At 38.2% G+C, this 27,147-nt stretch overlaps 2 protein-coding genes across 3 annotated transcripts in view; both read right to left on the reverse strand.

The window, feature by feature from the left end:
• Window positions 1-2,451: 2,451 nt before the first annotated feature.
• On the reverse strand, window positions 2,452-13,387 carry TLR7 (toll like receptor 7). The gene is made up of 3 exons (XM_060769962.2): window positions 13,290-13,387; window positions 10,382-10,484; window positions 2,452-6,264 (listed from the first exon to the last, which is right to left on the reverse strand). The coding sequence occupies exons 2-3, from the start codon at window positions 10,391-10,393 to the stop codon at window positions 3,109-3,111; spliced, it is 3,168 nt and encodes a 1,055-aa protein (XP_060625945.2). The 5' UTR covers window positions 10,394-10,484; window positions 13,290-13,387; the 3' UTR covers window positions 2,452-3,108.
• Window positions 13,388-13,475: 88 nt separating this feature from the next.
• The window catches only part of PRPS2 (phosphoribosyl pyrophosphate synthetase 2), a 33,313-nt gene continuing 19,641 nt past the window's right edge, over window positions 13,476-27,147 (reverse strand). For both annotated transcript variants that reach the window (XM_060769965.2, XM_060769964.2), the window contains 5 exons: window positions 24,069-24,167; window positions 21,701-21,825; window positions 19,734-19,907; window positions 18,221-18,380; window positions 13,476-15,014 (listed from right to left, as the gene is read on the reverse strand). In XM_060769965.2, coding sequence (XP_060625948.1) covers window positions 14,922-15,014; window positions 18,221-18,380; window positions 19,734-19,907; window positions 21,701-21,825; window positions 24,069-24,167 — 651 coding nt within the window. In that variant the 3' untranslated portion in view covers window positions 13,476-14,921. The remainder of the gene's footprint in view (window positions 15,015-18,220; window positions 18,381-19,733; window positions 19,908-21,700; window positions 21,826-24,068; window positions 24,168-27,147) is intronic.

A 27,147-nucleotide genomic window follows, 5' to 3' on the forward strand; every position in this document is an offset into this window, starting at 1 on the left:
GCCTCAGAAAGTGTGTGGGCTGGGCCTGAGGTGCGGCGAGGAAGGCCTGCTGGTCACAAAGTGTGGCCTACTGTGCTACCACAGCCCAGAAAGTGGCTCCGGAGGCGTATATTGGGTGGACTTGCAGCAGAGGTGGGTAAAGGAGCGTGAGGGCTAGAGTGCGCACGCACGCACGCACACACAAACGCTTCTTATATACACCCAATGGAAGTGGAGCGCTTTCTAAAAGTTACTGTTCAACTAATGTGACTGAAGGATTTTGTTTCTAAGATAAAGGAAAAGGTTTTCCCCTGACATTAAGTCCAGTCATGTCCGACTTGGGGGAGGGGGGGGTGCTCACCTTTGAGGATTACGTGAACAACATGTTCAAGGATGTTTATGTTGTGTATAAGTGTGTGGGGAGGGTTTATAAAGACTTAACATAGTGTATAACTACTAAAATAATGCATAAATATTAAAATAAATATAGCATCCCTACTTCACGGATTTTCACTTTTCATGGGTGGTCCTGGAACATAACACCCAAAATAAGTGAGGGGACACTATATTGCCTTACTATATCCAAGGGTGGGGCCAGCCAATGCTTGGTGTGCCCCTGGTTTTCTTCATAGTCATGCCTAGCAGAGTTTTTGTATTTTAGAATGCTGCTGTTGTGGGAATGCACAGGATCACGATTTCATAACACAGATATTGTGCCAGTGGAATCTGGCACTTGGTCTGTAGAAAGCGGAAGATAGGACCATTGTTAAAATCACACAACACAGATGGTAACTAAACTTCCTCCAACTGGGCCTATAACAACAGGAAGCAGCTAGTTTCATGTTTGATGTAGATGAGGATGAGAAGTATGATCTTCGTTACTAGATTTAGAATTACCCAGGAATTAAAACTTACACGAAATCTGATTAAAAATACATTAAGATAAACCACTGCATTTTTTGAAAATTAAAGTGCAGCACAAAAAACAGAAATGACCAAAGTCCATCTTTGATTAGTCATATTGGTTGCAAGACTAATTGGTTGTTGTACCACAAAGTGGGTCATAAACCAAACCAAATTGGGTTTGGCCAGATTATCTTATTCAGTTCTGGTTAATATATTTTTGAGATATATATGAAAAGTACAGGAGAACAGAAAAAAACAGAAAGAGAAAGAAATGCAAATAGACACAAAAAGAATGAAATTCTGATTGACAGAAGAGGACAAATAAATAAAGGAAATAATATAGCAATTTTATGTTGCAGATTCGAGTTAAAATTGGATACATGCCTGAGGAAATTGAAAGCTATTGATCTTGAAATCTAACAAAGATGGAAGGGGTTGGTTAAAAGCAGATTTGACCCAGATTGTTTTTACCACTTCTTTTCTTTTTAAAATGCTCAATGGTCAAATTAACAAGGATACCTAGATTTTATTTTCCAACAATTTGCTCTTTCCCTAGTCTCCCACATATTTTCTCTGCCTTCTCCAAGAATAACATTAATGAGAAGTTCATTCACAGACTCCCATAATGTCATACAGATTTAATATTCCTTTAGCATGTATAAATGGAGCAAGTTTCAAGAGGCATATAAACAGGGTGTAATATTCTGTATAAATGCCCATTTAAAGGTCAACCTGACAAGTTCAGTGCTTTCAAGAAGTAGGTGAGCATTCAAATGAATTCTCTTTGTAAATGGACTGGAGTAAAAACTAATTAAAATCCGGATTTTAAAAGAGGCAGAGAAATCCTAGGCAGATCTCCAGTGGACGCTGAGGGCCTCGCTTGTAAAGTGTCCTTGAACATCACTGATCCGAAATACATTATTTCTGCCTCCCATTATGGAGTAAAATGATAATCCTAGGAAAGACTTTTTCTTTACTTACAAAGTGATTGCAATTAAAAGATATATTTTCTATTATAGAAGCTGTGTTTTTGATCTGGATCAAGACAGAAAAAACAGGAGAAGTAGAAAAAGTTCAAGAATGAATGTAAAGCAAAATTGGGATGTAGGAAACAGAGCCATTCCAGTGGTCCTCAACCTGTGAATCCCCAGGTATGTTGGTCTACAACTCCCAGAAATCCCAGCCAGTTTACCAGCTGTTAGGATTTCTGGGAGTTGAAGGCCAAAACATCTGGGGACCCACAGGTTGAGAACCACTGCATTATAAATTTGTAAAGATGCTAACAGACTAGTGATCCATCCACATTTTATTTTCTCAGAACACCACTTTACGTTTCTTTAAGAGAAAAAAGCGATATATTGTCATCATTATCATCATCATTATCATTAATGCAGCTTCCTAGGTCAGTTAGTTAAATCCAATATGAAATTAAAAAAACATGACTTTTCAATCAGCATGGATGTATCCTAAGAAAAATAAAGAAGCAGATATTTCCATTTCATATTCCCACGAGTAGTAGGAAGCAATGGGAAAAAACCTGGCCACCAGGAAGATTAAGATTCAGGGTTAATAAAAAAAAGTTTATTAAAAAATAGTACCACAGTATTCAAAACATAAGTAAGACATTTTTAATAGTGTTAAAGGATTTTTCTACTGTTTAACAATCACATATTCCATTTCTCCAAAAGAAGCCATTCCTGGGGCAGGATTTGATCAAACAGCGAAGAATGCAAAAGCATTAAATTCCCACATGAGACAGAGAGAAAAATATATGAGACATGAACAATTTCTGGACATTAATAGTCCTCCAGAAAATCACTATACCTGATAGAGTTTAAGTCTAGATCCTGATCCTGGTGTCTATAAAAAGATCCAAGTGCTATATATTGGGGTGAGCAATGCCTCTCATTATGACAGGTGAGACTGTAGCCAATGACTTTTGTGCCTACTGTCCATGGACTAAATGGGTAGCTTCAAGGACTAGTCTGTTGTCCTTTCTTAAGGTGCTTTATCTTTAAACTTAGAGCAAGTAGCTCGTAGAGGACAACTCTGGAAAGCAGAACACATGACCACACAGGAGAAGAGTTCAATGGGTAGTGAATGGCTATAACTAATTTCTACAACTCCACCAATAGCTTAAAATTTCTTCAGCACAGAGAGTAAAATTCACCTTCTTTCAAATGTGACTTATATTACCAAGCTTTTATTTCCAATGGGACCAAGTTATACAATTTCTTTAAAAAGCTTACTATAGCTCGTTTCATGGTTTGCTGTCAATGAATTTCTCAGACAATGCCAGAAATAACACTGTGACCGAGGATTGGTGGGCCATTCAAGGACAGATTGACTGCACAGTATCTTCCGGAGACGAAGGCACTTTGACATTTGCAAAACCTTCTCGAGAAATATTAAAACAATGACATCAACCTTTTCATCCATGAGGCGCTGGTGTGCCAGGTAAAAGGCCATGCGGAAATTGCCACTTGCAATGTACTTGTTTGTTAACACAAATACAGTTTTTCTGCTCACTTGTATACTCTCAGAAAGATTGGTCAGAACCGGTTCCCCTGGTAGCCAGTCCCTTTCTTCCAAGCATAAGTTGAATTGCTTCTCTCTTTGATCTTCCAGTTTTTCAACTAGTTCTTTTAGGACCCATTCAGACACAGCTTCATCTCTCTTATCATAAGCAATAAATGCATCATACACGATATCAGATGAAAACAAACGTTTATATCCTTTTAAACTGGCAGCAAAAAAATGGTATAAATACCACATATCCCAAAAGTACAGCTGGCTTATTGTGGTGATTATCATCAGAAACATGATGGCTGAGACAGATGCTAAGTACAAGATCTGAGAGAAGTCTAGTTCACAGGTCTCCAAATCTAAGTAAACCACACTTCTCCCTTTCCATGTCCCTGGGCCTGTACAAGTCACATCAGTTGCCAGAAAAGGAATAGTCACGTTTGTCTGGTTGACCCACCAGACAAACCACACAAGATCACAATTACATTTGAATGGATTACCATGTAGAAGTAGTGTATCCAAATTGTCAATAACATCCTTTGGGAAGCTGGAGTTTTTGAGTGTTTTGATCTTATTAAAACTGAGGTCTAAATATTTCAGGGTGACTGCATTTTGAAGAAAGTTATCAGTCAGTTTTTTAATGTTATTGTTTTGCAGTATGAATTTTCGAAGAGTCTTTGAGCAGTTGCTTAGTTCACGAGGAACAGTAGTCAGTTGGTTGTTGCTAAGATCCAAGACTTCCAGTTTTTCCAAAACCTGAAGTTTGTCCCAGCGAAAACTCTTCATGTTGTTACTGGCCAGTCTCAGTTCCGTGAGCTCTGAAGGAAGACCATCAAATACATTAACAGGCAGAAAAGTGAGAGAGTTCTCTGAAATATCAAGATGCTCCAACTTGGTCAGGTTCTTAAAGAATGAATAGTAATCTTCTTTCCATAAAACATCTAAATGATTCCTTCTAAATTCCAGTGTTTTGAGTGAATTACTTTCCATTCCTTTTTCAGTTGACGTAGAAATCTCATTCCCATTCATTATCAATGTTGTCAACTTTGTCAAATTCTTGGTAAAACCCAACATATGAGTGATGCCTTCTGCCTTAAAATAATGACTGTTATCACTAAGGTTTAGAATTTCCAGTTCTCGCAAGCCTTCAAAAGCATTTGGATATAGCAAATCAACCCTATTGTCAGAAAAATCCAAGTATTTCAGGTGTGGTAGATATTTGAATTCAGTTCCATTTAATGTTTGACTCATAGCATTACTAGACAAATTGAGACATTTAAGATCAGTGAGTTGTTGGAAATCAGAGGCTGTGATGAAAAAGATGTTGTTTCTGCTTAAATCCAGTGTTTTTCCATAATTTCTGCAAGCAGCTTCAGTGGTAAAAGGGAAAGAATATGACACCTCTTTGTTTTTAGATTTGCAACTTCGACTATATTCATCATACATGAAATAGTGCATATCTTGAAGCAAAAATCTGTAATACCGATCTGGTGATGGTTTCGGGCCAGAATAAAATCTACCATTGGCATCATTTGAAAAGAGAGATATTTTGTTGAAGGCAAGGTTTATAAAGTTAAGAGCTGGAAGCTTTTTAAACAGAGTAAGGTTAACATTCCTGATAAAATTAGTTCCAAAATCCAACACATTCAGATTTTTGAGAGGAATTAAATTATTTATCGTGGATCCATCTAGTTCTTTGAAAACAAACCCTCTGAGTCTCAAGGTTTGCAGATTAGCAAGATTAGAAAATGTTTTTGATAGGCGTAAATGTGAACGGTATTCTCGCAACTCAAAATTAAAAGACAGATCCAGGCTTATTAGGTTGGGAAGGTAGTTTAGAAAGTCGGCCTTCTCAATTTCATTAGCCAAGTAATTTTGAGAAAGATCCAGCACCTCCAATTTTTTAGTATGATAAAACCACTGACTCTTCACTTCATGAAGGGAGGTGCTGTGGAGCCGTAGGATTTTTAATTGCTTCAAGGAGTCAAAGGCGTTGGGATGAATTACAATACTTGTTTTGTTGGGGCATTCTGTGCAATTATAGGGAGCATTATGACACCGGGGGCAATTGCCACTTAAATCGAGTGTTTCCAAGTTGTGAAGACCACTTAGATCATGCTCTGAGATATTGCGAATGTCATTGTTATAAAGGTACAATTCTGTAAGGGTGGAAGGCAGGTTCTTTGGAACAGATGATATGTTATTAGCCTTCAAGGACAACAATCTTAATGCTCTAAGGTGGCGAAAAGCTGTTTCGTTAATGAAAAAGGAAGTATTGCAAGCATTGCGATAGTAGCAGTTCTTCCCCAGGAAGAGACTTTCCAACTTCCTAAGTTCTATAAAGTCATCTCCATGGATGGAAAAAATGTTGTTTACTTCAAGACTCAGAAGAAGTAAATTAGGAGGTAAACCTCGCGGGATTGCTGAAAGCTGATTTCCATCCAAATACAGTGATTTCAATTGTAAAATGTTTGCAAAGCTGTGAGTTTCAATTTTCAGCTTCGTGTTGCACACATGATCTTGAGGTCCCAACTTTGGAGGCAAACAGTTGCACCTGAAATCTATCTCCTGAAGGTTTTTAAATTTCTCAAAGTTGCTTGGGTCAATGTTGTGGATGTCATTAATGGTAAGTGACAGGTTGGTGACTTCAGAAGGAATGTCATCTGGAAATTCTCTGAGGTGCTTCTCACTACAATCCACAGTTACATAACCTTGGTTGTTATTCACAATGCAGGGCAAGGTTTTAGGATACCAGATGGCTGGAGTCATCATTGGCAATAATGAGGTCGTGAAAAAAACCAACTGGATCATGAAGAGAACCAATCTTCTTATAGTGTGCCAAGCATAAATTGCCTAGAGGGAAAGAAAAATGTGTAGAGTCTGAATAAATTACATTTTTAAAAATTCAGTATTACAAATGTTTAGTTATAGATTGTAAGTTTGGCTGAAGAACTTCCTATCATAGTTGTAACCTAGCATCATACTGTAATAGAGGGCCAATCAGGAACTCAAAAGGGCAACAGAAGCTATCACATAATTTAGGGCAGGTAGAAAAAGTAGTGTCTTAGACTATATATGTCTTCAAGAAGGCTTTTGCCATCCTGAGTCCATCCACACTACCTTGGCTGCTTTTTGCTACATCATCTCAAACGATTAATTGCATCTCTTGTAATCACTTTTTAAATAGGTTCTGAAAATCACTTTGTAAATAAATCACAGGGTGCTCTAACCTTGTTTATAATTTAAAGTACAGTCAGAAATTCACTTTTGTGGGTTTCATACTCATAGTTTTCATGACTAATGAGTTAGAAACCCACTACCTCCTGTAGTTGGTGAGCAAAAGTACTGCTTGGAAGGTGTGCATGCTACGAGCTTCCTTTCCCAGGTGAAACAGAGACTTGTAGCACACAGGTAAGAGGAGCTGGCTTTCCACTGTTTCAGTTACCTGACAGATGCAGCTCCTTTCTCTGTGCTCCACAAATCTCTGTTCCACCCAGGCAAAATGCCAGGGGAATGGGAAAATGCGGAACACAGGAAGAGGAACTAAGTCTATGGGCTTCTGGTCCCTCCTCTTCCATGGGGGCGGTGCCCCATTTCCTACCACCACATGAAGTATTCGTAGTTTTTTCACTTTTGCAGGAGAGTGGTACCCTGAACCCTCACAAAAGTGGAGAGCCTCTTATATTGTCATTAAAAAAACCCAGATGACGATCTGCTAATAATTAGGATACATATGACCCAACAATGTCACAGTGTGATCAAGGTGTCAAACATTAAGAAGGAAGAACACAAAATCTAGGAAAGACAGTAGTTTACTTTGGTTTGATCCAAATGATGAGGTCAAGATTCTGCCTCTCCTCTCTTCTCTGCTGCTGAATTAATTGAACACAAAATACTTTTGAACTCAATGTGCAAAAGTGGGAGGAGAAGAGAGAGAAAATAAACTGGGATACAGCCAACCTTCCACATTTGTAGGTTTAACTACTATGGATTTGATTACTTGTTAATTTGATTAACATGTTCTCTCTAGGAAAATCTAGATCAATATGACTTTATGGTCAACTTCCAGTAGAGACTGACCTTAGGCTTGTGTTGGAAGATCTAGAGCTTCCTAGAGAGAACACTTCTGTAGACACTTTTAGGTCCTCCAACTTCCATGAAAAGATAACTATAGTGACTCACTGGAGGACCTAGAGATTTCTGAAGAAATGTTCTCTGAGGTTAAAAAGAGCAGTTTTTGTACACAAGTTTCATAGGGGCCCTGTATTCTAATTCTGCAAAAGAGAACAGTCTACAGAAGTGGTTTCAACCTTTGGTCCTCCAGGTATTTTGGACTTCGACTCCCACAATTCCTAACAGCTGGTACATTGTCTGGGATTTCCCAGAGCTGAAGTCCAAAACACCTGGAGGACCAAATGTTGGGAATTACTGCTCTACAGTATTTTGAAAGTAGCTGAAAAAGTGAAATGACAGAGGAATAATTAGGACTGTCCTGAAAAATTGGGACAGTTGGGGGTGGGGGGTATAGCACTATTCTATCCCACTATTCTACGACTACTTGTTGGATAAAGGTGGTGGAAGCCACATTTTCTGCACCAGTGCATCAAGTGTGACAGCACCCAGACCTATTGAACTAAGGTAAGAATCTAGTTTTAGTACCATGAAGATGTTAATACAGAATTAGGGAAACAAAGGCATGGCATATTAATTCCATACCACCCAGCACTCCATAGGTCTGACATCAAAAGCAGTGGCCATAGCTACTAGTCAAATGATAGAAGAGGTCTCTTCCACCTAATGCTTCAACAGAGAAGATAATTTGGATGCTCCCTACCAACTCTGCTTACAAAAGAAAAAATAAAAAAGGAAGAAGCTATGTAATCTCAGCTGGCATTTACAAATAGAAGTCAGTGATGCATATATATCTTCTTACTGTTGCTGCATGCTCTCAGGTCAACTCGACCTTCTATTGTAATATTCTTGTCAAGATTGCTTCCAAGTAGATTTACCATTACTTTTCTCTACGGCTGAGAGAGGATGACATACCCTTGCTGACCCAATGGGTTTCCATAACTGATGAAGGATTTGAACCCTGGTCTCCCAGTTGAATACTCATACTAGCACCACTATGCTTGTTCAACTGGTGCCTACTTATTCAAATTTGAGTCAAGGTAATTGCACAATAAAGGTTTCATCCTGAAGTACCCAAAATATTTGGGGATCCAGAGAAGTTGAATTCTTGGAATCTGATTATAGGGAAGATCCACAGATGGTGCAGTTGATGGAAGGGGGGTGGAGTAGGGCAATGGGTTATGTAGTACCCGAGAAAGGGTCCACCTAAACAGTTCCACAGCTGTTAAAAGATAATAGCAACTGATATTAGGTAGAACCACAAAAAGATCACTTAACAAAGACATAAATACCTATTTCCTCTAAAAAAAAAGAGTGCAGTTTTAAATCCTAGTCTAAAAGGTTTGTGTCTTTATTGCACAGGAAAACATTACTTCCTATATTTTCCAAACTGCATTGTTAAAAGCACAAGATAATTCTTTTTGCCCCCCCCCCCCCCCAGCCAATCTATGAATGAATCTGGCCCAGCTTACTTATCCAAACGCATCTCCCCCATGAATCAGGACAGACGTTAACATCTTCTGGGGAGGCCTTGCTCTCAGTCCCACCTCCTTCCCAGGTGTGGCTGATGGGGACAAGAGACAGGGCCTCCTCAGTGGTGACCCCTCAACTGTGGAACTCTTCCTAGTGATGTGGGATGAGCCTCCTCCCTCTTAACATTTAGAAAAAAAGTAAAATCCTGGCTTTGAAACCAGGCATTTGGAGACTAGCTACCATGCAATAGACAGCTAGGAATCAATGTGACTATAACTGGAATGACTCATGGGCTGATTACAGACTATATGGTTGTTTTAATCATTGGTTTAAATCCTGTTTAAATTGTATTTATATGTATTGTTTTATATGTAATGATTTAATATTTAATGCATTTATAATTTGTTATATTTGATGTGGCATCAAATTGTGCCAAGTTCTAAGTTACTCTGAGTCCTCCCCTTGGGGTGAGATAGGGCAGGATAGAAATATGGGGAATAAATAAATAAATAAATAAATAATATGCGAGAAAAAGTTGAAGCTTCAGGAAATCAGGTCTGAATAACATAGAGTTGCAAGAGCAAGGGCCAAAAGAAGTAGAAAGAATGTCATGGGGCTCTCGATAGGGCAAAGAGGCAAAGGAAGAGGACTGTTATGTATCAAACAAAACATTTGGCTGCATTTCTCTGATCTGAATGGTTGACTACACAAGCACAAGACCTGTCTTTTATGGAGGTTGAGGGCTTCCATAAATAAAAGCAGCCATTTATTTTACCTATGAAGTTCTGAAACTCCATAAAAACAACTAAAATTCCTATTTAATGTGCCGGTGAAGTTGTGAAAAGCTGCAAAGAAAACCCTACATAAATATAGCAGCTATGACAATGTCTGCATTGCTGCACCTTTCTTTTAGTATATAAGCAGCCATCTCAGAAAGATGCCACCTCTCCTAGTAACTCATATTTGTATGCAGTCAAACAAGCAAAGTCTTGGGTTCAGAAATCTTCCCTTTGAGCCCAGTCCTTTGCATTCCCTTGGTGTCCATATTTGATGAAGCCTCCCATCCTAAACACACTGCAACATTTCATGGGACCTCTCTCCAAAGATGAAACAATGTGGTTTTGTGAGCTATAATAACAAAAAAACAACAACAAAAAACAACCCCATTTTCTAGGTAAGGAAACATGCACATCAATCTTTTATTCTTCAGATAGATTAATAATTTAGGGGAAATGTCTTCACAAAATGGCATAGACAGAAATGGACTTGAACAACAGAATGATGAATTCTGGCAAGTCCATCTTGCATATCACGTCAGTGATAAAAAGAAAAGGCTTTCAAGATTACAATTAAAAGTTGAACCTACCATTTTAGACATTTCTTTGAAGCGGAAAGATGTCTTGTCCCTGGGAAGAACTGCTTTAGATGTCGATAGCAATGAAAAGTCAACTTAAAACCTCAGGTCAAGTCTGTGAGAGAACATACAAAACAGGAGAGTTCTCTTGTCTGATCCTGTCACGTGCTGTCTTCTACTGAAGATATGACTTATGAAATCAGTAGCATGGCAGCTGTCATCAGTACTCACTTCCTCAACCGTTTTTCTTATTCCCCAGTTAAAAATAACTTGCGCCAATCGTTTTTTAAAGCAGAGTAAAAATTCTTGTGTCCTCAAAGCCGTGCTCAGCTTGCTTAGTACAGCTACAACTAGTTTTCATCAAGTTAGAAAACTTATGTGCCCTTTCAAAATATCATAGTTTTAGATACATTTTCCACTTAAAGTGGGAAACTACATGTGTGCCAATTTTAATATTTATTTTTCATAAAAATATTTTCCCCTTTCCACAACACATTTCAGATGCAGTTGGATCTCTTTAAATACCTGTGAAACTCGTAACTCCTAATCTAATGTGTAGCATCAGTATCTTATGCTAGCAAAGGGATCTGTATACATAGATTGAGGGAAAATAACTTGTTCAAAGCATTAAAGAAGGCTTTATAGCAGAGGTGAGCATCATGCAGCCATTCATTTTGTTGGATTCCAGCTTCCAGCTATTCTCATTGCCTATGTTCAATCTACTGGGACTTGGAGTTTTAAAACATCTAGGGAGGCATGTGATTTCCCACCTCTACTTCATAGTTGTTGGTATTAGAAAACAAAATTTACTATTAAAGAATTTTAAGAAATTTTGTACTTTTATATAAAACAATGAGTTTCCTTTTCGAGTCTCTTAAGGCCAGTGAGGATTAAAGTAATGTAACGATTTGTGGTATTTAATTATTTCACATATTTATATCCTGCCCTTCTCACCCTAAAAGGGGACTCAAGGCAACCTTACAGCAGGCAGCAATTTAATGCCAATACATATCAAGATAAAAAAATAAACAAATACAATTAAAACCATACAATTAAACATTAATTATTAAAACATCAATTAAAATAATGTAATCCAGATTGTAGTCCAAGGCCTTCCAATTGTCAGTTCCACTAGTCCATTATTCTTATTGCACTATTTACTGGTTGAATGCTTGGTAGATAAAATTGCATACTCAAACATCAATCCTTCTTAAATATATATCTAATTAGCCCATTTAATATGTTTCTGTGCAATCCTACAATTGAAAATTAGCAAACACTAACAAAAGCACATTATAACAAATTACGCTAAGTAACATAATTTTTGCTCCTGGGTTATCAATTATATTTCCTAATTGGAAAACCGGGATTAAACTGCAAAAACTTTGTTTTTGTGGGACATCCTGCAGCACATGTTGCTATAGGTTTTCTATTAATATCTCGTAAGTCTCAACTAATTCAACATAGTTTGTGGCAGCCACAAAAATGCAGTTTCTGGAGTATAACAACTACTTTCAAAATAAGTATAGATAAGGGGATTTAAAGTTCAAAGTGAATTGAAGTGATTGAGAACCCCTAACCTTGTAGAACGCTAGAGAATTAAAGTAAGTGCAGATTCGGGGTGGTCTTAAAGGTACTGGCTGATGTAGATTAATTTATTTATTTGCAGCATTTATATACTGCTTTTCTCACCCCGAGGTGTGGTTCTCCTTCAAATTAATATGCAAACCTTGGGTTCTGTAATCTTGCACCCTTTAATTTTGATAGTCTAGGAATATTTTGTCTTGCCAATATTTCCAGATTTGATTCTGCCACTGAATTCTAAATCAAACCAATTTGATTTTTAGGGTGCAAAAAGCTTAGAGACTTGATCCATCTTTTGGCCGGTCCAACATTAATGAAACCCAACAGCACCCAGTGAAAGTCAGGGAGATCTTGGAGCATGTGCTTCTTCTCACACGATGCTTTGCAAGACTGTATTCCTCTCCTCTCTTACCCCCACCCACATCTGACCGTGAGGGTTGTCAACTGTTCAAAAGCACTTGAGTTTCAATTCACAGTGAAACGAAACTTAACTGAAGGCAAAAATGCCACTTGGATCAGCAGAGTTACTTTGAATGACAGACAACTAACTGTGCCAATCCATATAGCCAAGAAATGGTGGGAAGGACAGCGGGAGGAAAATGGTCCTGCATTACTATTGAAAAAGTTTGGACGTGTTTATCAACACTGCTAAAATTCCCTAGTAATGGGAAAAAAAATCTTTGCTCCCACAAACATAAAATGACACATTCCCATATTGCAGGCCTGGGAGCCGGATGTGGCCCCCTGGGTGTTTACCTCAGGCCCTCCTAATTTCCCTATCCATTTGGCATAAGATCATTGTGCTCCGCCGCATCCTTATGCAGAAAGGATGGGGGAGCGCTATCAGACGCTACATGTCTTGCCTTTCTCCCAGTTTAAGGACGGTGTGAGCATCCCATCCTTATGCTGAGAGGATGGCCCAAGGAAGGCATGTAGAAGCTGAGAGCCCTCAGCCTACCTTGGCCTCCTCCTGGCATAATCCAAGCCCACAAGATCGGACAGCCCAAAGATCAGGGGAGAAAGATCACGGAGGAGAATCTGGACAGCTGTCATATGTCTCGTTCTCCTCCTGACATAAGGATGGGGTGAGCAGCCCTATCCTTATGCCAGGAGGACAAGCTGAGGATGACCTGGGCCCTGCCCTGTGCTTTCCCAGGCTCTTCCCCTCCGGGCCCATCCCACCCAGCCTGTGCCTGCCTGCCCTCTCACCCAGGCCCACAATACGGCCCCAAGTCTGCCTATGTCTGCCATATTCCCATGCTCTCGTCCCAAGTTGATTCTGAGGCCAAAACATGTCTAAAGATACCCATGCATATCTTTATAAATAATTTCATACCTTTATATCAACTCAAGGCTTTTATGAGCATATAGGTCTGCCATTAAAAGGTTTTCTGGGCTTGCCCATCATAGGATCTTAGGTTTGGAAGGGATCCCAAGGGCTATTTAACCCAGTCTTCCACCATGCAGGAATATATAACTGAAGGACTCCAGTCAATACAAAAGCTAGACACCACAACCAGCCTGAAGAACAATGCTGAGTTTATTGAGAAACTTAAAACACAATAATGAGAAAATCTTTCTTGATTTTTTAAAAAGACTTAGTTTTTCTCATAGTAACAAAATGTTTCAGCTGGACCAACTTAGATGGCAAAGAAGACAGAAACAACATTGAGGACTGCTACATCACACTTTGGGGGGGGGGGGGCAGATAAGGAGGGGTGCATCTACACTGTAGAATTAATGCACTTTTATTTAAATGGATTTTATTCTTGTGAAAAGGCACCAGTCAGAACAGCTCAATTAGCAAATGTTAAGCAATTGCTTTTGCAAAGAGTAGACTCTTCAAATGTATACAACAAAATTTATTTATAGGATTGTTTCAGTTCCCCTGCAGATGGGGAGATGTTGAGAATACACGTGGTCTTGTGGGAATTTTGGTTTTGTTTTTTTAAAAAAACATGCTGCTTTTTCACACAAGGAAAACATGGCACAGAAGATACTTTTAAAAGGAGCCCAACCTCATTAGCAGAAAATAGGGAAGGTAGTGGAAGTACCTTTTAGTAACCAGAATTCTCTAACACATAGGCACCATCAAACATGGATGATTATGATGGATTATAATTGATCCCTTTTATCTTTTACTAAAATCAAGGGAAAAAGATTAGCTTTAAAATAAATTGGAGTCTTAAGGCCTCTTTCATTTGGTCTTTGCAGATTACAACACTCAGATTATGGCAGAATCCTCAGACTACATAAAACATCCCCACTGAAGTCTCTCCTATAACATCCTATAGAGCTCTCCTTCAGCAGCTAAAACCTACAGGATTAAATCTGGTTTGACACCACTTTAACTGCCATGGATCAATGCTATGGCATCATGGAAGTTGTAGCTTTACAAAGCCTTTACCCTCCTCTACCAAAGTGTACCTCACTAAACTACAAATCCCATATTTCCATAGCATTGAGCCATGACAGCTAAAGTGGTCTCAATCTGTATTAATTCTACAGTGTAAATGCATCCAAGGGTCCTATCTATTAAAAGGAACACTGAAAGAGGAGATTCTTCAGTGGTCCGGGAACAGTTAATCTCTGTTCCGGGGTCACTTTCCAGAAGGGCTAAGACAATTACCAGAGAACGCTAGCTTGCTTATGGCAGACACTAATTTCTTCAAAAAGGAACATACATAAGCCATTTAAATCTTTAAAGTCTGCAAATCAATATAAAATTACATTATTTCTGAGGTTCCATAACTTTCGGCAAGCAAACCCCTATTCGGGTTATACTTCCGAGCTAACTTTGGCTTTCAAAAATAGTACTCTCTTGCCCGTTTTAGTTATTGCCCATAACAGAAGAAGGAATGTGCATATAGTCAACATGAAGCTGTCACAGACATTCGCTATCCTGAAAATAAAATCTGTTTTTTGGTATAGCGGTACTGAATCCCGCACGCCACAGCTTTCATTGGAGTTATAGCGGGACATGACTGAACAGGTAGGACACAGATTCGCCATTGTGCGTTCTTCGGATGGCCTCGGCAAGAATCATAGAAATATCAATAACCTAGAAAGAAAAGGGAAACACTTATATATATCTCTTATCCACACCTTCCTCAGCCTGGTTTGTTGCTAATTATTATTATTATTATTATTATTATTATTATTATTATTATTATTATTATATGAAACACAACAAGATTAGTACACAGCAAACAAGATCACTATGCTGGTTGTTGTATTGGATCACACACTGGACACTTCCCAAGTGTCTAGGACTATGTGATGTATCGACAAATAATGCGTGCAGATCCCAGTAGGGCTCTGCACACATTATTCACCGATACATCACTTATTGTTGTTGTTGTTGTTGTGATATCTATTTTCTATCCTGTCTCCCTGAGGGGACCAGTAACGTATGAAATAAAATCAAAATTAAGCCTCATATGAAAAGGGATTCACTGTTTTATAGGAAAACAGCGAAATAGCCACAAGCAAGAAGAAACTGGGAAAGCACAGCTCTCCTACACAAAACTGGGTCAGCCCCTTTAAAAAATATTTACAGTATACAAAAACTTCTCAATTAAGCTTTGGAAGGCTTAAGTAAGGTTGTACTACGGAGTTGGAAAAGAGATGTTCTGAGCTACATGCAGTTCTCTGACAAATAACATGCAGATTGAGGGAATATGTTGGCTGAGCTCCTTTTTTGGGAGCGGGGTAAGCTCCCGTCTGTCAAACTCCAGCTTCTCATGCGAGAGGCCTACCACAGGATGGTAAAACATCCATCATCCGGGAGTCCCCTGGGCAACATCCTTGCAGACAACGGGTTCTCTCACACCAGAAGTGACTTGCAGTTTCTCAAATTGCTTCTGACATGAAAAGAAAAAATCTACAATATTTAAGAAATTAAACCCCAATTTTAATGCTAAATTCGAATCAGGGATGAAATAAATTTTGGATTAGCACATATTATGATCAATTTACACATTTTTGTCCATTTTTGACAAGTTAGTTATTAAGTCAAATATTTTTTTAATGATTTTTATTAAATATTTTATAAAACAAGACAACGAAAGAGGGGGAACAATAAGAAGAAGATAGAAAAGTAGGAAAAAGGGAAAAAAAACTAAAAAAAAAACTAAACTAAAAAAGACTAAACTAACCTAAACTATTCTAAAATGACTTCCACTCCAACATCAGGATCTTTTCCGTCAACTTCTTCTACTCTTGTCTATTCTTATCCTCTATATTTATCTAAATTTCTTTTCATAATCATAAAAAGAAGTCCAATCTGTTCTCTTTAGCGGTTTCCCGGTATTTCTTCTCATTAAAAATGTCAATTCGTCCATGTCTCTAATTTCTTTAAGTCAAATATTTATATCATCAAAAAATACTGGTTTTATTCCTTTTACTTTAGGCAATCAAATGAAATGGAAATTTGCATTTTTTCTTACCACATTAGTCAAAACACAAATTAATGATGATTTTGAAAACTTTTGCTGTAGCTTGTGATTACTGAAACTAGTACAAACTGCAAGTTCAAAAACTACACAGGTAAATGTTATTATGTGCATCTATTTCATAATATTTATAATACTTTTTGTAAAAAAATGTGCATGCAACAATATTTATGCCATATGTGTTGTGGCTCTCAAACATTTGAAGCTTATTGTATATCTTATTAAATTCATGTTTGACAACCCCTGCCATAGGAGAAAACAAACAAACATTAAAAAATAAATAAATAAAAAGAGCACTTCAATGCAATGAGTCATTTTGAGCCACCAGAGGGCTCCGGAAATGCATTTTCCTAATACTTTGAAAACAGAATTCTCCATCCATATATTCCTCTATCTACAGATTGAAAATCAATGTTACAAAAAGCAACATTGATTTTGCAATTTTATGTAAGGGTCACCATTATACTACATCACTGTATGTAATGAGTCTTGAGTATCCATATTTTGGTTTCTATGAGGTAGTTCTGGAACAAAACATCAGTGGATACCAAGGACCCACCATATTTCACTGAACCAATTTACACAAGCCTGCTACATGTACATGATCAAACCATCCAGTTAGCAGTCTGCTTTCTTTAGATCAAATGTTTGAGAGCCACAACACATATGGCATAAATATTATTGCATGCACATTTTTTTTACAAAAAGTATTATAAATATTATGAAATAGATGTACATAATAACATTTACCTGTGTAGTTTTTGAACTTGCAGTTTGTACTAGTTTCAGTAATCACAAGCTACAGCAAAAGTTTTCAAAATCATCATTAATTTGTGTTTTGACTAATGTGGTAAGAAAAAATGCATCACTCATACTTTTGATTTTCTTTTATGAAATGTGCAAAAAGCAGATTCCTATATCTGAATGTTGCTGGGAAATAGCTGAGAACCTAATGGAATTTATGTACCCAAGCAGTAATTCCCAAATGTGATATTGTGGTGCCTTTGCACTTTAACTTGGCCAGCTATAACAAATTCCTGGATTCTGAAAATATGAAACTGAGAAATTGTGCAAAAAGGCATTCTCAACACCTTTAATTAACTAGGAAACGAGCTTTGAACAGGCATATTAATGTTATATTCTGCAGTAGTATATCACAGGCTATTTTTTCAAATAAGGATTTCTAAAGGTTTGCTTAAAATAGCTCTAAAGTAATTTTTGCAAAGAAGTTCCAAACTTCTTTGGAAAATAGTGTTCATTAAAATACTTGTAAGTATTTGAAATATGATAACTTGGCTGTAAGTACTTTCTTAAAGCTTTCTAATTTTTGCAAAATATTATCCCACAATTTTTGATTCAATACATTTTAACAAGCCCAAAAAACCATGACCATCTGTAGCTTTTCCCTGCAGCTTGTGAAGCGCATATAAGTGTAAGTTCCTATATGCACTGTGCTCTTGGTTTGGGGTTTGGTTCCAGAGCGCCTTTATGGATATCAAAATCTGTAGATACTCAAGTCTCATTAGATAGAATGGCATAGTAAAATGGCATCCCTTATATAAAATGATAAAACAACTCAAACAAGTGCTGGAAAGAAGACTGAGGACCTGGGAAATGGTGGAATTCAACAGCAGGACTTACCCTCAAATCAGAATAATTTTCGTGAAGCAAAATCATGGGTCATGTTTTGCAATCACTCTCCAAATATATAGGAGTAGTGGTTGTTTGAATCAGTGGATACAGAGCCTGTGGGTACAGAGGGCCAACTGAACAGCAGAAGAAGAATGGCTACCAAAGTAAAAGAGCACTGTACCTGAATCTTGGGACAATGTTTCATTTTCTCTTCCTGTGGAATTGTGTTAGTTACGACTACTGCTTCAAATGCAGCATTATTGATCCGAGAAATAGCAGGCCCAGAGAAAATCCCATGAGTGAGGATAGCATATACTTTAGTTGCTCCTGCAGTGACCAGCCTATAAAACAGAACACAAGAAAAACATTTCTATCAATATCAGTGGAACTACCTGGCAGTTTCTATCAGAGGGGAGAAAAAAATTACCTTTGTGAAGGAAATAAAAAGTGTGAGTACAATAGGAGCATTCATGCCTAGCAAACAAGACAGCCTAATGAATACTTCATTTCCCCATGAATCCTTAGTGCTGCAGGGCAGCTTGTGTGGTTTGAATGCTGGTCTAAGGAGACCAAGGTTTGAATTCTGACTCATCAATGGAAATGCAATGGACGAACTTGGGGAAGTCATTCTCTTTAAGTGGTAGGCAACTGCAACCCCCTTCCTCTGAATAATTCTTGTAAGTTGAAAATGTAAGTTGAACGTGACTTGAAGGCACGTAATGATAAGACATTGTGAATAAAGTCACAGCTTACTGAATTTACTTTTGGACTACAATGCCCATAACCCGCTAGTTAGCACAACTGGTTATGCTACACTGGGAATTCTTGTGGCCGTAATCCAAAGACCTTTTGCAAAGCTCTGAACAGAACTTGCCAAGTGTGTTCAATCAAGCACAAATATGGCCAGTGGGAAATGTATTTCCCTTCTGCACTCTATTTCCAGAGCATGGCATCATCTGAGTACACTTGGAACAACTATTTAATATAGAGATTGTGAGAGAAGGACACTCACAATCTCCAGATTTTATCAAGACCACGTTTATTTATTTCCTAAATTTATACCCCACCCTGCTCCCCCCGAAGGGGGACTCATGACATTGTATTTCGAGACTCTGGTCTCTGAGTCACAATTTGTGGTGACTCTTCACAGCTGTCTCCTCAGACAAGTAAAATGATAACTTGGCAAATCAAAATGGATCTATAATGTAGGTATGTTTCATTTTACAAAGGTTTCATCGTTATTTTATTAAATGATAATTCATAATTCATGAATGCTGGGAAAGCCATACCTGAGGGAATGGCTCTGCTCATAATGTTTTTTCTTTCCCTAAAGCAAGAGTGAACATGGCCTGCATCCATTCCACCAAACCCACATATATGTTCTTCAGCTTCTTGAGAGCTCCCACAAAGTGATGAGACCCTCAATTATTTAACTATGAAACAGTGCTTGCTGTGCCTTGGAACAGAAAAATATAAACACTCGAATTCCTCCTTCAATTGCCAATTTATTTATTTACGTTAGAAAAGGTGCCATCCCCAAGTATCCCAGATGCCTGAGTGTGGCCTCCTCAGCATGCTGCAGTCACTTTAAACCCACATATTACCCTTAATTAAAAAATCTTCCAGCTATCCAATTGGTTTGATCTTCTTTATCACCTCTCACAGGAATGCTAGCTTCTTCAGTATTTACTCACTTGTCTGCTGCATGGCAAACTGTGCCACAAGTGTCTGCCATATCATCCACAAGGATTGCCACACGATCCGTCACATCCCCAACCAAGACCATCCGGTCTACCTCATTGGCTTTCTTCCTCTCTTTGTGAATCAGGGCAAACTCAACATTAAGTCGGTCAGCAATTGAAGTAACTCTGCAATGCATGGGAGGAAAAGGTAGCTTAAAAATTCAAAATAACAGATAGCTATTGGACCCAAATTTTGTATGACATGTAATAGCACTAGTTGAGTCATTGACAACTGGGTTAAAAAGAGCAAAGTCCTTATGTGTGAAACATTTCAGATCTATCTGCTTGACTAAATACAACGTAACCTTGATAGCTTGGATTTACTAGTTTCTTAAAATGCATTTAAAGCAGAAGTGGGCAAAGTATCCTTTCCCCATGGGGAGTGTAAACATCCAAAAACATGGTGGTGGAATTTTTGGCATTTCTTTGGCCCTTAGACCTACTGTTGTTGCTCATTTCTAATTTAAATGTTTAAATGTTGATTCTATGAGGTCCCTTTTCTTTTACATGGCATGATTTAAAAGCCATTTTCAGTGACTAGATTGCAGCCTTTAGGGAAACATATGTCACCCTGCATTACAAGAACGTGCACCATGTGGTGAGAAGATCTCACCTGTCACAACTCCATGGAGCTACTGCTATGTGGAAACATTGCCACAAGTTATCTGTCAAGGCTCTTAACATTCAAGTCAGACCTAAAAATAAAGCCCCATCTAGAGATCTTTTTGGTGATGTAGCAGCTTAAAGACGGGCTCTATGTCACAGTAGTAACACAGGCAAGTCCTCATCAGGCAACTTGAGAGTGATTTCTACTACTACTGTATATACTCGAGTATAAGCCGACCTGAATATAAGCGGAGGCACATATTTTTACCACAAAAAACTGGGAAACAGTATTGACTCAAGTATAAGCCAAGGGTGGAAAATGCAGCAATTTGTAAAATATTGGAGGGCACACCATAACTTTATCACACCTATTATGTACATAGGATGCCCACCTATCAATTTACCAGTAGTCCTCTCCAATTTGTAAAAGTGTCTTAAAACTTGTGTGCTAGGTCTTATTTTTTTAATGTTCTATGTTACAATGAATGAATAGTTTAGTTTATTCCAAAACTAGAAAATCCTCAACTGAAATGAGTGGACAAGATTTTTAATTAATGTTTTCTCCTTTGTTTAATTGATGATCCTTTATGTGAATTTATTTCGGTATTTATTTTCTAAAAAGAAAGAGTGACCTCTTGTGGCTTATCTTAGCAAACTTGAACCACTCAGGGAAAGGAACTGTTAGACGTAGAGCAATGATTTCTTCTCTTTGTTAAAAGCTCAATTTCCCCTTATACAGATCAGGAGAGTGCAACACACTTAGTAGTAAGTGTCCTGCTGGAAAATACAGCAGCCAGCATCAACTTGAATCTTCAGAAGTGGTAACCTTTAGCCTGCACCATATTTCATAAGACAGTATATATCTTGAGTCCATGACTCCTTTTCTTCCTGCAGTATTCTGACTCCTTTTGGTTGAAAAAAAATGCAACAGTTCACAAAAATCAGTCGAATTATTTCTCATCTAAATTGCAGAATGCACACTGATATATTTTTCATATTTTAACAGGGAAGAATACTGAGCTTAAGAGGGAGACTTGGAGATAAACACAATGAATCATGAAGAACACAGCAGGTGAGCTGTAAGAAGCAAGGAAGGAAAATCTCTCCATTCATAGGTACTCAACTCATAAGGACAAAACAAAGGGAGGAAAGAAAATAATTGTAATTTGGGTGCACAGAGCTTTCTGAGATGGCTGGGAAACTTTTTGAGGCTGACTATTTTTCAAAACACAAGAGCCCATGTGCAGATAAAGCTTCCTTGCACCTGTCAAGTAGTCAAATTCTGCTGTACTTGCTGAAAACCATGTTTCTACCTTTTAGCTCCACCTGCATCAGGTGAGACAATGACACAGTTCCTCCAGTCAGGAATATTTTCTTTGATCCACTGCAACACGGCTGGTTCTGCATAAAGATTGTCCACTGGGATATCAAAGAAACCCTACAGATGGGAAGAACACATTGAGAGACAACACATAATTTGCCGTATCACTGAGCTCTTTCAGGTAGACCATTAATTGCCACAGAAATTAGGCAGAAAGGAAATATTCCGTCTAGGTCTTTTGCTTAATTCAAGAATAGGCTATTTGCATCACCCCCACCCCTCTTTCTGCTTTCTGCAATCTAATTGAAGAGGATAAAATGGCTTTCATGATTCTTACGCCACTGCAGTTTGGATGTTCTTTCTGAAGACCTGCAAATCACATGGAGAATTACCTGCTAATCCCAATCTAATGTCTGCCTGACTCCAGATCAGAGAGTATGCAACAGACAGAAGTATGCCATACCAAGAATGGCATCCCCTAACCACATGTGAAACCCTTCTCCCAGATATAAAGTGAAATATCTAACTTGTTGCACACAAGTTTGTTCAGATTGTGAGGGTGTTCAGTAATTCCTCAGAATAAACTATGGTATTTATTTATTTATTTACTCTATTTATATCCCGCCTTTCTCCACCCTGAAGGTAACTCAAGGTGGCTTATATATAGGCAATTATTCAGTGCCTTAAAACACATACAATTCCAATAACATTAAAATTAAATTAAAATTCATATGTATTGAGCATTTAAAAACATTCCATTCCATATTAAAATGCCTCCATCCATAATCGTAGTCCAAGCCGTTTCATAGTCATTGCACATATTCCAAATCTTTTATTGCACTGCACTCTTCTCCAAAAGCCTGATCCCAAAGCCAAGTTTTTACTTTTCTTCTGAAGGCTCAGGGGGAGAGAACTGATCTAATATTGCTGGGGAGGGAGTTCCATAGCTGAGGAGCCACCACTGAGAAGGCCCTGTCTCTCATCCCCCACCAATCATGCTTGTGAGAAAGTTGGGACAGAAAGCAGGGCCTCCCCAGAAGATTTTAATCTCCGAGGTGGTTCATAGGGGGAGATATGTTCAGACAGGTAAGCTGGATTGGAGCCGTTTAGGGCTTTATAGGCTAAAGCCAGCACTTTGAATTGTGCTCGGTAGCAGTCTGGCAGCCAGTGTAGCTGGTGCAACAGGAGGGGTGTCCTCTCTGTACGCCGCTCCAGTTATCAACCTGGCTGCTGCCCGTTGGATAAATAGAAGCTTCCGAACAATCTTCAAAGGCAACCCCACATAGAGCGTGTTGCAGTAGTCTATACGGGATGAAAACAGCTGTAATTGATACATCTATCTCAGATCTTCTTTGCATGATTTGATTTTAAGATTATGGTCCTCATAGAAGCAAAAAACCCAGTTGTCTTTTTTGGCTTTGAAAAAAAAACACCCTAAATCTGTATGCTGTCACTGATTTAAAGTCAACAATTCTTATAGGAGATAGGACAAAATGCTTGCATATTTAAAATGTCTTAATATGGAATTTCAGGAGAAATAAATAATACAATATCTTTCTTCAATTTTTGTGAAGCTAGGCAAGATTTGTAATGCAATCTTAATCCAGCATGATATTGAAGAGAATCTTAAAACCTCAGTCAGACACTGGAAGGGGCTGGCCACAATTTTCATCCCATAATAATTATATTATCTTCTTGGGTTGCAGATTTGGATTCTGGGTTCAATTTTAATTGCTGAGTTAAACAAGACTTTAAAACAACATAGGATCAGTATTATCAGCCCACTCTCGTTTAGTTCGTTTTCTGTCTTAAGCATCAACTTGATAACAAGATGTTTGGTTGGTTGCAAAGAAGAGAAAGGTCAATTTCTATGGTAGAGTAGAGGCTGGAAAAATAGATTTAGACTACAATTCCCAGAATAAAAATGGAAAAGGAAATTCCAGGAGTAGCAGGCAAATCTGGTAGTTATAGTCCTCCCCAAAAGTATCATTTTTCATTTCTAATAACAACCTTCACAGTGAGCTTCCTTTAACACATACTGTCTGCTTCTATGTTGGTTCTTAGCAGACATGGACATACGCATGCATGCGTGTGTATGTATGTATGTATGTATGTATGTATACACACACACAGAGCCTCTGAATGATATGTTTGTGAATTTTTATTTTCTCACATGTAATATTTCTTTCTTAAATTGCTTTCCATTTTTTGAAATCACCCTGATTTGGCTTTCTGCTTAGAAAGGCAGGATGCAAATGTTAGCATAATTAAAACAGCTGTGGTAGTGTTTCAAATACAGAAAGTGAAGATAAATGAGTATGCACAGAGCAGATGAGGAATGGGAAAGAACCCCTAATTACCTGTATCTGGGATGCATGCAAATCCATGGTGATAATATGGTCTGCTCCAGCCACTGATAACATATTGGCAACCAGCTTTGCAGAAATGGGAGCGCGGCTCTGAAGAGGGGGAAAAAATAGCAGTTTTATGAATGTAGAAAATTAGGTTTAAGACTTCTCTGTTCAAGTGATATTGGCAGCAATCAATTATTCTGCTCATTATCATATCTAAACATTACAAACGCTCGTATAAGTTTTGCAATGCACTTGCCAACAAAACATTGTTCTGAATCGTTATAAGGCTTATAAACCATGAACTGTATATTCCTCAAGAGTATGTTTAGTGTTAGTAGCTCTAGGCAGCAGCTGTCTCCTATTTTTCATTCCCCCCCCCCCCCTTTTCTTCTAGCATTAAATGGTTCCCAGGATCTCCCTTTCTGTTGCTAAAAAATCTGAGCCTAGCAGAAAGGGAGAGATTCCTGAGACCTTCTCTACTAATGGCGAACCCATTCTCTGAGTGTGAGTCCAAAGAAGACATCACCTAAGACGTTGGTTCTCAACCTGTGGGTCCCCAGGTGTTTTGGCCTACAATTCCCAGACATCCCAGCCAGTTTACCAGCGGTTAGGATTTCTGGGAGTTGAGAGCCAAAACATCTGGGGACCCACAGGTTGAGAACCACTGAGAAGGGAGCAACAGGCTGAGGGGAACTCCAAGGTTTTCAAACATGCAAAAGATAGTCAAGAAAAAAAACCCTAAGGAGATTCCTTTGAAATTGATATTCTTGTGATGTTAATACAGGCTAATAACATCTAATTATCCCAACTGTTTTATTGCAGGATGGCGTTAAAGGGAGTAACTTTAACATGACTTGGCTGGTCAGAAATGTGAAGATGAACACAACACTGCAACATTTTTCTGTGTGTCCTAGATATGAAAGGAGGCAGAAGGTAGTATGAAGAATGCTCCCCCTCTAACTTTGAAAGCACTTTCTTTAATGTTTGTTTTTTCTGATATAAAAAAGCCCCACTGGAAGACATTTTCTCAGTTACAGTTAAAATTCTTATTTCTATGGGAAGGAAAAAGGTAAGTATGCTGTTACACTTTAGTTAGAGAAAAGATTAAAGGGCAAAGACAGATATAGCATTCAAAGTATGGCAGAAACGGTGGACACACATTGTGTACCTACCCAGAATGCCCTAGGATGCTTATTTAAAAGATATTTTATCCCATCTTTTGAGAACGGATTCTCAAAGCACCTTACAACATGCAATTGAAAGTCAATAAAAAAATTAGCTTAGCCTCTATGTAACAGCTGGGCAACACCAAAAATGGTTTAACTTGGTGCTTTCTAACATACACTTCTCCATGGCTACTTAGAAACCTTGTAGATCAAACCCAAAGCCTATCTTTTCCATTATTCTTTTCCAATTGTGGTCTATAGGAAGCCTGCCAGTTTCATATGAGCATCATCTCAGCAACTGGTATTCAAAGGCATACTAATACTGGAGGCAGGACTGTAGTTGGGGGGCGGGTTTAAGGGTTCAACCTCCCCAAATGTGCCAGATAACGAAAAAACTGGTTAACTCATGAATAGGTTACATTCCTTTTTTGCATAGTACTGCAACATTTCTGTAACCTCCTATAGTTTGGGATCATATAGAAGGTCCATATGCAGACCTAACACTGGGCTGAGTTACACAGCTATTTAGAGGAAGGCCAATGAAACCTGCTATGCCAGTGGTTCTCAACCTGTGGGTCCCCAGATGTTTTGGCCTTCAACTCCCAGATATCCTAACAGCTGGTAAACTAGCTGGGATTTCTGGGAGTTGTAGGCCGAAACACCTGGGGACCCATAGGTTGAGAACCACTGCGCTATGCAATCACTTTATGCCTCATGAGGATCAAGCAAGATCACAGAAGTGTCTGGCTATGTTCTGACAGCCAGTTGTTAAATAATTGCAGCATTGCTTTCAGAATGATACTAAGAAGTAGAAAGACTTAGAAAAATCAACCACATTTCAGACCATTTAAATGTGTTAGTATTTCATTTAAAATTTAGGATCAATAGTGACAATAGATTTCTCAATAAGCATAAATGGTTTTATCTCGAACCCAATTCTAACTTGAGATTAGTAAAATAGTTTCCATATCTTCACATTCAGGTCAATGCAAGTTTTGGCAGTACAATGCACAACACATCTACAAGAATGGTTCTTGGAGCTGGAATGTTTGTTAAACAATATACCAATATACTTAAAACTCCTTGAAAATGCAAGGGTTGCAATCAGGATCAAATGTTCAAAGTTGTCAACTTGTTGATGATTTAATCCTGTTTTATGTAAGAGATCAGATATATGACCCCTAAACACTTGCAAAACCCAATCCTGTGAAGTAATAATATGTTCTGAGATGAGAAGAATAAATTCACAGCTAGAAAGAGAAGAGTAACTGTAGATAAGAGGCAGAAAAGGAACTGCAAGGGAAGAGAAAAGAAGGCATACAGAAAAAAACATTATATAGAATCACGAAAGTGGCTGGTGAAGACGACTATGGAAGAAATCACTGTTCAGCTTGCAACACTTCTCATTAGCAGTGGTGGTTTGGGGTTCATTTCATAAAGAAATTCTATTGTTCTTGTTTATTAATTAGAAATCTTAACTAATTAGTTTTGTACTGCTTTTAACATTTAAAATAAAGAATGATTGTTCATATTCAGATTTGGAAGCAAAAAGCAACTTGTTTTACCTAAATTATGATTACAAATGATATACACCACATAATCCACCCATCATTGCTGCTTTACAACTTCCCTTAATTTCACAGTCAGCCCTCTAGTCAGCATTCACTATGGCAGTGGTTCTCAATCTGTGGGTTCCCAGATGTTTTGGCCTTCAACTCCCAGAAATCCTATCAGCTGGTAGACCAAAATACCTGGGGGGGCATAGGTTGAGAACCACTGCTCTAGGGTTAGGAGTACTGGACTCAGACAAAAGTGAAAAATCATAAAAATGTAAAAACCCTCTTTTTTAACCTGTGAAAACACCTCTCCAGGAATCTTTAGGTCCTCCAGCACAATTCTATGATCATCTTCTACTAGAC

The sequence above is a fragment of the Anolis sagrei genome, chromosome 3 (assembly GCF_037176765.1).
Source record: "Anolis sagrei isolate rAnoSag1 chromosome 3, rAnoSag1.mat, whole genome shotgun sequence".
NCBI classification, from domain to species: Eukaryota; Metazoa; Chordata; class Lepidosauria; order Squamata; family Dactyloidae; genus Anolis; species Anolis sagrei.